Below are 12,401 nucleotides of genomic sequence, written 5' to 3'. Positions count from 1 at the left end.
GCAAAAATCCAGAAAGAAAGCCCAGTTGGCTTCCTTCCAATATTTGAGGGGCTTCCCCAAAGAAGAGGAAGGCTCAACCTATTCTCCAAAGCCCCTGAAGGCAGGACAAGAAGCAACGGATGGGAACTCATCAAGGAGAGAAGCAGCCTGGAACTAAGGAGAAACTTCCTAGCAGGGAGGACAATTAGCCAGTGGAACTGCTTGCCACCAGAATGTGTGGGTACTTCCCTGGAGGTTTTTAAGAAAAGAGTGGATTTTGGAGCCAGCTGATTTTGGGGTCCCCTGCCATGCATGGGTGGGGGGCAGGGAGCATGCAGGACAGGGATGGGGAGCTCCCGGCATTACTGCCAGTTCGGTGCGCGCAAAAAAGTTTGCGCGCATGTCCATGTGCACAAAAATAGACCTGCGCATGCGCAAAACATGGGGACATCATGTACATGCTCCCAGCACACGACGGCAAAAAGGTTAGCCATTACTGGTCGAGGGGGTCTCCTGCTTCAGCACAGGGGGGGGTTGGACTAGAAGACCTCTGAGGTCCCTTCCAGCTCTCTTCTGATTGATAATTCGGGCTGAAATCGATCCCTAACTTTGCCAGAAATGTTTGAGTCAGACAATTCTGTTGCTAAACGAGACATTGAAGTGAGCTTGTTCCCATTTGATGACCTTTCTTGCGGCCGTGGTTAAGCGAATCACTGCAGTCGTTAAACGAGCCACCCGGTTGTTAAGCGAATCTGGCTTCCCCAGATTGCACTTTGCTTATCGGAAGGTCCCTGAAGGGGATCGCATGACCCCCTCGCCCAACACTGCGACCGTCATAAATACGAGTCAGTTTGTCAAAGCGTCTGAATTGATGACCGCGGGGTCATAAATCGCTTTTTGTCAGCTCGGTTGGGACCTCAAATGGTCACTAAACAAAGAGTTGCAAGTCGAGGACTACCTATGTGCAGGATCTGGGGAAGAAACGGCTAACAGAATACCAGAGCTGGGAGGGACCCTGGAGGTCTTCTAGTCCAACCCCCCAACTCTATAGCATTTCAGACAAATGAATTGGATTAAAGGGTGCAAACCCCTTTAAGGCCTGGAAAAGATTTTGGGGGAGGGTTGCGGTTCCTTTAAGAGACAGAGAAGGGCGGGGCGGTGACGTCACAAAGCACATGATTTATCGGATCTCCCAAATCCTCCTCTCTCCCTCCTCCCTCCCAATGCTTTCATCACAGGCCAATAGCTGGCCTCAGAGAAACAAAGCGTCGTGTCGTTTCGCCCCTACTTCCGGTTCTGATTAGACTTCTTATAGAGGGTTTTTTGGGGGGGAGGTATTTCAAGACTCTCCAACCAATCGGTTTGCTTTTAATGCATTAATTCCTTCACTTAACATTTTGAGGTGACCCTTTCGATGACCCAGGGTGCAAATTCGACGCGTCAGCTTTCGCTTTCCTCTCTCTGCGTACCCCTTCTCCTTCCACGCTTTGCTTTCGCTCGCGAGCCGGCGGTGGACGGGCGCCTGCGCGAACGCCGCCGCCCTTTAAAGTCTGTTGCCACCCTCGTGGCACGTGACGGGGGGGCGGGGCCAGGCTGGTAGGTGGGTGAAGCCGGAAGAGGAAACCCAGTGAATTTCCCACCAGGCGAGATGAGTGGTTTAGGGAAGCTGTTTGGGAAAGGTGAGGCTCCTTAATTCCACTTTCCCACCCCACCCCCCGACAGAGAGTTGGTATCGCCCGAAGCCCATAGGGGATCCCGAGACTTGGGAACAACCAAGTGGCGCGAGAGGGGGGAGGGATCGGGAGAAAAAGAGAAGCAGGGGAAGAAGGAAAGAAAGGATGAATAGAGGAAAAGAGAGAAAAATAGGGGGGTTGTTATTTTCCCCCCCCGTAAAAATGGGGTCTTGTTTACAAGAGGTGTGGCTTGGAGACCCTGGGTGGATTTAATTTGCTGCTGCTCCCCAGGACTGTGTGAAGCGGTGCATTTCCCCCCCGCCCCCCAACAATACAGGAAAGGACCTGCTCATTATTTGGGGAGGGGGGGTGTCTGTGAAAAGGGTGGGTGGCTGGGGAAGATTTGCATGTGAGGTCTGATAGCCCCCTTTACAAATTCTGCTTTTTTTCTCTTTTTTGATAGGTTTTTTTTTTTAATCTGAATTAATTTTATGGGAAGTTTAAGGTTAACGAGGCATACAACCCCCCCCTCCTCGCCCCCCCAAAATGGTGTATTCCACTAATGCATTGTGTTGGGGCATGGGCATGCAATTGGGTTGGGGCAGGGGCATGCAATCAAGGGGATGGGAGGCCCAACCCAATGGGGATGATGATGGGACAACCCCCAAACCGATGGGAATAATGGGACTCCCCCCAACCAATGGGGATGATGGGATTTCCCAACTCATTGGGAACGATGGAGGTCCCAACTCCATAGGGATAATGGGACCCCCAACCTAATGGGGTTGATGGGAACCCCTCACAAGTCAATGGGGGATAATGGGACCCCCCCCCAACTCAATGGGTTGATGGGAGACCCAATCCAATGGGAATAATGGGATCCACAACCCAATAGGGATAATGGGACCCCCAACTCAATGGGTTGATGGCACCCCCAACTCAATGGGGTTGATGGGACCCCCAACTCAATGGGGTTGATGGGACCCACAACCCAATGGGGATAATGGGATCCACAACCCAATGAGGATTGTGGGGGTCCCAACTCAATGGGGATGATGGGAACCCCAACCCAATAGGGATAATGGGAACCCCAACTCAATGGGTTGATGGGACCCGTAATCTGATAATAATGGGACCCCCCCAACCCAATGGGGATGATGGGACCCCCAACTCGATGGGATTGATTGGACCCACAACCCAATGGGGATGATGGGATCCCCACTCAGTGGAGGAGGATGGGACCCCCAACCCAATGGAGATAATGGGACCCCCAACTCAATGGGTTGATGGGATGCCCAATCGGATGGGAATAATGGGACCCGCTCAACCCAATGGGGATAATGGGACCCCCAACTCAATGGGGTTGATGGGACCCCCAACTCAATGGGGTTGATGGGACCCCCAACTCAATGGGTTGATGGGATGCCCAATCCGTTGGGAATAATGGGACCCCCCCAACCCAATGGGGTTGATGGGACCCCCAACTCAATGGGGTTGATTGGACCCCCAACCCAATGGGGATGATGGGACCCCCAACTCAACGGGGGTGATGGGACCCCCAACTCAACGGGGGTGATGGGATCCCCACTTAGTGAAGGATGAGGGAATCCCCAACTCAATGGGGGATGAAGGGATCCCCAATTCAATGGCATTGACACCCACCCCAAATTCAAGGGGGATGACGGGGCCCCCAAATTCAAGGGGGATGATGGGAGCCCCATCTCAGTGGGGATAATGGGACCCCCGACTCAATGAGGATGATGGGACCCCCCCCCCCAAGTCAACAAGGAGGACAGGACCACCATTTTTGAGCACTTTGGCAGCCATCACCTCTGAGATGGTTCTCCCCTGGTCAGATTTCTTCGCTATAACAAAACCCACCCACCCCCTCCTCCTCCTCCTTTCTCCTGTTGTCCAGGCAAGAAGGCCAAGGCCCCCACTCCGCAGGAGGCCATCCAGAAACTGCACGAGACAGAAGCCATCTTGGTCAAAAAGCAGGAATTCCTGGAAGAGAAGATCCAGCAGGAGCTGAAGTCGGCTAAGAAACATGGCACGAAGAACAAAAGAGGTAGGAGAAGAAAGGGGTTATGACCTAGGCTTCCCCCCCCAAAAAAAGCACGAAGCAGAGTCCTGGTCCCCCCCTTTTATTAAACGATTGCGAATTCCTCTCGTTCAGATTCGTCAAAGGCCTGGTAAAAAGTCTTTCAAAAGGAATATTTATGACCACAGACCTTCTCTAGCTTGGAAAGCTGCCATGCACTGAATTTTTCGGGGGGGAAAAAAAATTCGGTGAAAAAGAAGATACGATAGCACTGGGCCTCTTCAGATCAAGCGTTTATTTTAAAAAAAGCTTCTTCGTTTGGTTAAGTTGTCTAGAACAATAATAAAGCAGTCTTTAAAAAAATAAGCCTAATCATTTGAACACTTTCTAGGCATTTATAGTTATTGACTTATCTCCTTGCACCGAACAGCCTGATTAGCACAAGAAAAAAAATATCTGCCTCTGCCTCCCAGCAATTTTGTTAAGCTATCTAGAACAATAATAAAGCCGTCTTTAAAAAAAATAAGTCTAATAATTTGAACATTCTATAGGCATTTATAATTATTGACCTAACTCCTTGCAGCAAACAGCAAACAGCAAAGTTTCAGTTTAGCCTGATTAGCACAAGAACAAAAAAATCTGCCTCTGCCTCCCAGCAATTTCCCTCCTTGCAGCAAATGGGGAAAAGGGGACTTGCGGAGTCTATGGCAATCCCTGCAGCCTGAAACAGCTGAACATCGGGAGGCCGGTGCTGAAACTGAAATTGAAAATGAAACTTGCTCTTTGCTGCAAGGAGGGAAATTGCTGGGAGGCAGAGGCAGATTTTTTTGTTCTTGTGCTAATCAGGCTAAACCAGGGGTGTCCAAACTTGGCTGGCTGGGGAATTCTGGGAGTTGAAGTCCACAAGTCTTAAAGTTCCCAAGTTTGGACACCCCTGGGCTAAACTGAAACGGGCTGTTTGCTCCAAGTAGTTAGGTCAATAGCTATAAATGCCTATAGAGTGTTCAAATGATTAGGCTTATTTTTTTAAAGACAGCTTTATTATCGTTCTAGACAACTTAACCAAATGAAGAAGTTAGAACAATGAGTCAGTGGAACAGAAGTTGCCTCCAGAGGTTGTGAATGCCCCAACACTGGAAGTCTTTAAGAAGATGTTGGGTAGCCATTTGTCTGAAACTGGTATAGGGTTTCCTGCCTAGGCAGGGGGTTGGACTAGAAGACCTCCAAGGTCCCTTGCAACTTTACTATCGTATTAAGAAGCTTTTTAAAATAAACGCTTGATCTGAAGAGGCCCAGTGCTATCGTATCTTCTTTTCAATAGCAGAGAATAACGTATACTTCCAGAAAGCCACATCCATTTTAACAGCATCTGTACGAGTATAGACTGAAAGGTAACACCACAGACATTGTACGTGGTCTGTGCAGTTTGCTGTTTGCTGCAAGGAGGCCAATTGCTGGGAGGCAGAGGCAGATTTTGTCTCCCTTGTTTTCCTCCCCCAAAAGCTAGGTACGCCTTATACTTCAGAGTGTCTTATAGTCCGGAAAATACGGTGAACTATTTTCCAAACGCAGTGCTGTGCAAAGAAAGACTTGGCAGAGAGTCTCGGAGATTCATGGACAGATCTTCACACTCCTGAAACGAACGAACGAATTATTTCCTGCAAAAGCCCACTCCCCTTTTGCTCCCTCTTTTATTTCCTCTGGGAGGGGTCATTCACCGTCCACCTGTGGCCTTACTCCCGTCAACCCCTGTTCCTTAGCCGCTCCCTTCATCTGGCCACTCTGCGCATGCGCACACTGGGAACAGGCTCCAGCTGTTCTTCTGCCTCACTGATGTCTGACTCCGAAGGCAGCTGATCACTGTCAGACGGCCTTGGCCCCATCTCTGCCTCCGACACAGAGCCCTCATCCGAGCCTTCCCCAGACTCCAGGACTGGCCCATCTTCCTCCCCAACCTCCTCACTGTCCGAATCTGCTGCCAGCTCCACTGCCTTCTGGCGGGCCGTAACACAGTCTGCTCCTCCTCTCTGCAAACCCCACTCTCTTCTAGCACTGATGATGTTACCTAGTTCGGTCATGAAACGTCCGCAAGGAAACAACCCAGCTCAGGGGGCACCAAGGACCCCACAGCTCAATTCTGAACTACAAATATTCTCTTTTAGGTAACGTCATCTCAGGGCCCCCCAAAATCTTGATTTTGATTCCCCAAAAAGACCCGATTGCCTTTGAGTTCAGCGGCTTCATCAGAGGCATAGAAAACCCCTTTTCATGAAACGGATGACTCCTGATATTATTTATGTCTCCTTTGCTGGGCCAGATTTAAAGCCAGAGTTCAAAAAGTTCAAAACAACGCCCGTATCGGTTTAAATCCTAAGATCCTAGATCTCTTTGTTTCAGCCTATCTTTATACAAGCTGGCTGACCTTGTCCGGATTTACCTCAAAGAAAGTCAGGCTGATAAGTAACTGGAACAATCTTAAATTCCTAGAGTGTAGCCGTTTCTCAACCTCAGCTGCTTCAAGATGTCTGGACTTCAACTCCCAGAATTCCCCAGCAGGCTATATACTAGGCTGACTGGGGAATTCTGGGAGTTGAAGTCCAGACATTTTAAAATGAGCTTTAAGTGGTGAAATCCCGGAAAAAGACTACAGGTAGGCCTCACGACCAAAATTCAGCCTCAAATTTCTGGGGCTATTTCTGAGATATTTGTTAAGTGAATTTTGTTCCATTTTATGACCTTTCTTGTCATAGTGGTCTCCAAGAAGTGGAAGCCTTTTAAACACACACACACACACACACACACACACACACACACACACACACACAGAAAGAGAGAGAATGAGAGAAAGACAAAAAGAAACAGACAGGGAGAGAGAGACAAAGACATAGAGATAAAGACAGACAGAAAGAGAGAGAGAGAGAGAGAGAGAGAGAGAGAGAGAGAGAGAGAGAGGCAGGCAGACAGAGAGAGAAAAAGAGAGTGAGAGAGGCAGAGAGAGACAGAGGCAGACAAAGAGAGAAAGACAGAGACAGAGTGAGAGACAGTCAAAGAGAGAGACAAAGACAGAGAGAAAGACAGAGACGGACAGAGAGAGAGACAAAGACAGAGATGGACAAAGAGAGAGTGAGTGAGACAGAAAGACAGAGAGAGACAGGGACAGAGAGAGAGACGGACAAAGACAGTGAGAGAGACAGAAAGACAGAGACAGGGATAGAGAGAGAGACAGGGACAGAGAGTGGGAGAAAGAGAGAGAGACAGAAAGAGAGAGAAAGACAGAGACAGAGAGAGACAGGGACAGAGAGAGACAAAGACAGAGATGGACAAAGAGGGAGAGAGAGACAAAGAAAGACAGACAGAGAGGGACAAAGACAGAGAGTGTGAGAGACAGAAAGACAGGGACAGAGAGAGAGAGAGACAGAAAGACAGAGAAAGGGGGGACAGAGAGAGAGACAGAGGCAGACAAAGACAGAGACAGATGAGAGAGAGAGAGACAAAGACAGAGAGTGAGAGACAGAGAAAGACAGAGAGAGAGAGACAAAGACAGAGAGAGACAAAGACAGAGAATGAGAGAGACAGAAAGAGAGAGAGACAGAGAGAGAGAGAGAGAGAATGCAGACAGAGACAAGGACAGGGACAGAAAGAGAGACAAAGACAGGGACAAAGTGAGAGAGACAGAAAGACAGAGAGAGAGAGAGAGAGAAAGACAGAGAGACAGGGACAGTCAGAGAGACAGACAGAGACAATGTCAGAGAGTGAGAGACAGAGAAAGACACAGAGAGAGAGAGAGAGAGAGAGGGGCAGATAAAGTGAGAGTGAGAGAGATAGAGACAGACAAAGAGACAAAGACAGAGAGTGAGAGACAGAGAGAAAGACAGAGACAGGGACAAAGAGAGGGATGGGGAGAGGAGAGGAGGAAAGTGAGGAAGAAGAGGAGGAGGAGGAGGAGGAAGTAGCAGAAGGAGCAGGAAGAGGAGGAAGGACGCGGAGGCCAGGAGTAGCAAGCCAGTTGCAAGCGCAACCAGTGAGGAATTTTTGCTCCGGGCTCAACAGCTTCTGCCCCACTGTTCTCCCACCTCAGCCCCCTGCCCTGCAGACTGCCAGCATGCCTGGGGGTGAAAGACCTGCCTTCAGCTCACCTCCACCTGCCCGTTACTGTCAGCCAGTCGGCGGCCGAGGGGCCGGTGAGCTGCAGCTGCTCCCACCCGCTTGCCACCTCCCGTGTGCCCATGCAGGGGGACCACCATGGGACAAACACTTGTGAAGCGAGTCGTGCCCAATCTTACCGCCATTTTTTTGCCACGCTTAAGGGCCTCGCCGGAGTCGTTAAGCAAATCCAGCGGTCGCTAAGTGAATCCAGCTTCTCTCGTTGACTTTGCATGTTGGAAGCCGGGCGGGAAGGTTGCCAATGGAGGTTGTGTAAGCCAGGCTCTGGGGAATGTCCGTTACTTTTTTTTTTCCCCAGTGCCGCCGTAACCTGGAACGGTCGCAAAGCGAACCATTGTAAATCGAGGACTCCCTGCGGGTGGGTGGGATTTGCCGTTTGCAAGCCTCCTGGCACGACCAACGCAAATCCACACATGTCCTGCCTTGTATTTGGGGGGGCGGTCTTAATAACCATCCCCATGCTTCTCTTGAGCGTGAGAACCAGAAACATGGAGGGGGGCTGCATTTCATACTTTCTTTCCTTTCAGCGGCTCTGCAAGCCCTCAAGAGGAAGAAGCGCTATGAGCAACAGCTGACCCAGATCGACGGGACCCTCTCCACCATCGAATTCCAACGCGAGGCCCTGGAAAACGCCACCACCAACACGGAAGTGCTCAAGACCATGTCGGACGCGGCTCGGGCCATGAAAGAGGCGCACCAGCATATGTGAGTGCCGTGTTTCCCAGGCCATATAAATTAGAAGCAGTATCCTGGTTCTCCTTGGATTCAAAAGTCCGGTCCATGTTTTGCCTTTAGCTTAGGGCAGTAGGTTGTTTTTTTTTTCAGCTTCGGCCATTTTAAGACAGGCGGACTTCAACTCCCAGAACTCCCCACCCCACAGTCCTGCACCTCCTCCACTCCTTTTCCTTCTCTCCTCCTCTTCCCCCTCCCTCCGCTTCACAAACCCCCCTCCCTTGTAGCACTGATGATGTTACCTAGTCAGGCCATGAAACGTCTGCAAAAAAAATCACCAAGCTCAGAGAGCACTAAGGACTCTGCAGTCGTCCTCCTCTTCCTCCTCCTCCTCCTCTTCTCCCCTTTCCTCCTCTCCCGCTTCTTCTCCCTTCCTCCTTTCTTCAAACCCCACTCCCCTTGTAGCACTGATGATGTTACTTAATCTGTCCACGAAACGTCTGCCAGGAAACCACCAAGCTCAGAGACTACCAAGGATCCCATAGAACCCCCCACTTCCTCCTCCTCCTCCTCCTCCTCCATCATTCCCCAAAACCCCACTCCCTTCTAGCCCTGATGATGTTACCTAGCTGGGTCGTGAAACGTCTGCAAGAAAACCACCAAGCTCAGAGGCCACCAAGGACCCCACAGTCCTCCCCCAACTCCTTCTCTTCCTCCTCCCCCTTTTCCTCCCCCTCTTCCTCCCCTCCCCTCCCCCACCTCCTTCTCCCCCCCCTCCTCCTCTTCACAAACGCCACTCCTTCTACTTAGCACTGATGAGGCTACTTAGTCAGGTTAAAAAAACGCCTTCAAGCAGAAACAGCCAAGCTCAGAGATGACCAAGGATGACCCCACTGCTATCTCCTTCTCTTCCCCCCTTCCCCCCCCTCTAGGGACATCGACAAAGTGGACGACTTGATGTCCGAAATCACCGAACAGCAGGACATTGCCCAACAGATCTCGGATGCCATATCTAAGCCGGTCGGCTTCGGGGACGATGTAGATGAAGTAAGGAGCGCTGAGAGATCCATGGGGAGGCCTCCGGAGGGATGGGTGGACTCCAACTCCCAGAATTCCCCACCCCACAGTCCTCTTCTCTCTTCCTCTTCGTCCTCCTCTTCCTTCTTCCCTTCTTCTCTTCTTCCTTTTCCTTCTCCTCTTCCTCCTTCTCTTCTTCTCTTCCTATTCCTTCTCTTCTTCCTCCTTCTCTTCTTCTCTTCCTATTCCTTCTCTTCTTTTTCCTCATTTTCTTCCTTTTCCTTCTCTCCTCTTCTCCCCTCCTCTTCCTCTTCCTTCTTCTCTTCTTCCTTTTCCTTCTCTCTTTCCCTTCCTCCTCCATCTCTTCCTTTTCCTTCTCTCTTCCTCTTCCTTCTCCTCCGTCTCTTCATTTTCCTTCTCCTCTTCCTCCATCTCGTCTTCTCCTCCTATTCCTTCTCCTCCTCTTCCTCCTCCTCTTCCTTCTCTTCCTGTTCATTCTCTCTTTTCCTCTTCTCTCTTCCTCTTCCTCCTCCATCTCTTCCTTTTCCTTCTCCTCTTCCTCCTTCTCTTATTCTCCTCTTCCCCCTTCTCTTCTTCTCCTCCTATTCCTTCTTCTCCTCTTCCTTCTCTTCTTCTCTTCCTATTCCTTCTCTTCTTTTTCCTCCTTCTCTTCCTTTTCCTTCTCTCCTCCTCTCCCTTCCTCTTCCTTCTCCCTTTTCCTTCCCTCTTCCTTCCCTCTTCCTTCTCTTCTTCCTTTTCCTTCTCTCTTCCTCCTCCGTCTCTTCCTTTTCCTTCTCCTCTGCCTCCTTCTCTTCTCCTCTTCCTCCTCCTCCTCTTCCTCCTCTTCTTCTCTTCCTATTCCTTCTCTCTTCTTTTTCCTCCTTCTCTTCCTTTTCCTTCTCTCTTCTTTTCCTCTTCCCCCCTCTTCCTCTTCCTCCTTCTTCCAATCTCTCCTTCTCCTCATCTTCCTATTGCTTTTCTCCTCCTCCTCTTCCTTTTCCTTCTCTCCTCCTCTTCTTTCTCCTCTTCCTTCCCTCTTCCTCTTCCTTCTCTTCTTCCTTTTCCTCCTTTGTCTCTTCCTTTTCCTTCTCCTCCTCTTCTTCTCTTCCTCTTCCTTCTCTCTTCTTTTTCCTCCTTCTCTTCCTTTTCCTTCTCTCTTTTCCTCTTCCCCCTCTCTTTCTCTTCCTCCTCCTTCTTCCCATCTCTCCTTCTCTTTCTCCTCCTCGTCCTTTTCCTTCTCTCCTCCTCTTCTTTCTCCTCCCCTCCTCTGCCTGCTCCTCCTCTTCCTCCACTTCCCTGCATGGGGCTCCGGATGCGAATCTCGCCCTTCTGCCTTCCCAGGACGAGCTGCTGGCTGAACTGGAAGAGATGGAACAGGAAGATCTGGACAAGGAGCTTCTGAATGTTGGGGATGCCAGCCCGGAGCTCCCCAACATCCCCTCTTCTCGCCTCCCCAGTGTGCCAGGTACGAAGGCATCCACGCCCCTGAGGCTTAACACAGGTAGTCCTCGACGTACGACCGCAAGAGCGGCTGACATTTCTGTCACTCCGCAAGGCGGGGGGGGGGTTAATGGACTCGCAAACAGTTAAGTTAAGTGAAACATGGGAATTGTTAAGCGAATCAGACATTCATTAAGTGAGGACCGGTCGTAAGTATGAGGACTGATCCATGAGCTGTAACGTCAGTTACTAAATGAATGGCTGTTAAGTCGAAGACCTCCTGGATCCTGTCCCGAAAGACCCTCCCTCCCTTCAGCCTGACCCTTCTAGTTGTGGCGGACAGAATACAATACAGTACAATAGTAGAGTTGGAAGGGACCTTGGAGGTCTTCTAGTCCAACCCCCTGCCTAGGCAGGAAACCCTATACCGTTTCAGACAATAGGTGGTTCAGAGAATAGGTGGTCCTCAACTTACGACCACAATTGAGCCCAACCTCTCTGTCATCCGTGAAGGGAGACATTTGTCAAATGAGTTTTGCCCCGTTTTGCGACCTTTCCCGCCACCGTTGTGAAGCGAATCCCTGCCGTCATTAAGTTAGTACAACAGCGTTAAGTGAATTTAGCATCCCCGTGCTGACTTTGCTTGCCAGAAAGTCGCCCAAAAGGGATGGGTCATGTGACCCCGGGACACTGTGACCGTCATGAATAAAAGTCAGTGGCCAAGCGCCCGAATTTTGATCGCGCGACCACGCCACGGAGGTCGTAAGTGTGAAACACAGTTGGAAAGTCCCCTTTTCCAGCGCCCAAACCGTCACGAAACGAACCGTGGTAAGCCAAGGAGGTGGGGGGAGGCACTTGTACAATTGCCCCTCCCCGCTGCCAGCTGTGGATAATGGGACGCTAGTCCAGGCCCAGTAGAACTTGAACACCGAGGTGGGCGGGCCTCTTTCAGAGACGTCCCGAGTTCAAATCCTGCTTTTTCCTCCCTCCGCAGCTCCCAAGGTGCCATCGGCCTCCGTGGACGAGGAAGACGAGGAAATGAAACAGCTTGCCGCCTGGGTGTCGTGATGCATTGTGGGAAATCCCTCCCCTTCCTCGCCTCTCTCGTTTTTTCTTCGAAGAAATAGGCAGAGAACGGAGAGGAGGACCAATTTTCTCCCCTCCAGTTTCCACGGCCAGGAAAGTTACGGGGAGGGGCGGCGGTGGGGAGGGGGAGGACGGAAAAAAAAAGGGGAGGGCCGGACGTCACACCCACACCCTGCCTAAAAATGACCTTACGTGCCGAATGTAAAGAGTTTTATAGACAGATTTATATAAATATATCTATATATCTATATATCTATATCTACAATATAGAAAAGGAGCCCGTTTCCGGGAGGGAGGGGGTGTCGTGGCTTAAAAGACCTCCCTCCCCG

At 50.5% G+C, this 12,401-nt stretch overlaps 1 protein-coding gene across 1 annotated transcript; it reads left to right on the top strand.

Moving 5' to 3' along the window:
• Positions 1–1,524: 1,524 nt before the first annotated feature.
• LOC309400349 (charged multivesicular body protein 4a-like) lies at positions 1,525–12,398 on the top strand. Its single transcript, XM_081968780.1, has 6 exons — positions 1,525–1,658; positions 3,571–3,720; positions 8,385–8,562; positions 9,462–9,576; positions 10,888–11,011; positions 11,981–12,398. The coding sequence occupies exons 1-6, from the start codon at positions 1,628–1,630 to the stop codon at positions 12,052–12,054; spliced, it is 672 nt and encodes a 223-aa protein (XP_081824906.1). The 5' UTR covers positions 1,525–1,627; the 3' UTR covers positions 12,055–12,398.
• Positions 12,399–12,401: the final 3 nt, after the last annotated feature.

This window comes from Natrix helvetica, assembly GCF_964273705.1.
Source record: "Natrix helvetica genome assembly, chromosome: W".
In the NCBI taxonomy this organism is placed as follows: domain Eukaryota; kingdom Metazoa; phylum Chordata; class Lepidosauria; order Squamata; family Natricidae; genus Natrix; species Natrix helvetica.
The sequence above is the reverse complement of the archived record's forward strand: the minus strand, read 5'-3'. Positions and strand labels throughout refer to the sequence as shown.

Excerpts from the sequence above, each read along its gene's own strand:
- LOC309400349 (XM_081968780.1), top strand. The coding sequence starts at position 1,628 with ATGAGTGGTTTAGGGAAGCTGTTTGGGAAAG. Across the intron at positions 8,563-9,461 it reads AAAGAGGCGCACCAGCATAT|GGACATCGACAAAGTGGACG; the intron begins GTGAGTGCCGTG and ends CCCCCCCTCTAG. Across the intron at positions 9,577-10,887 it reads TCGGGGACGATGTAGATGAA|GACGAGCTGCTGGCTGAACT; the intron begins GTAAGGAGCGCT and ends CTGCCTTCCCAG.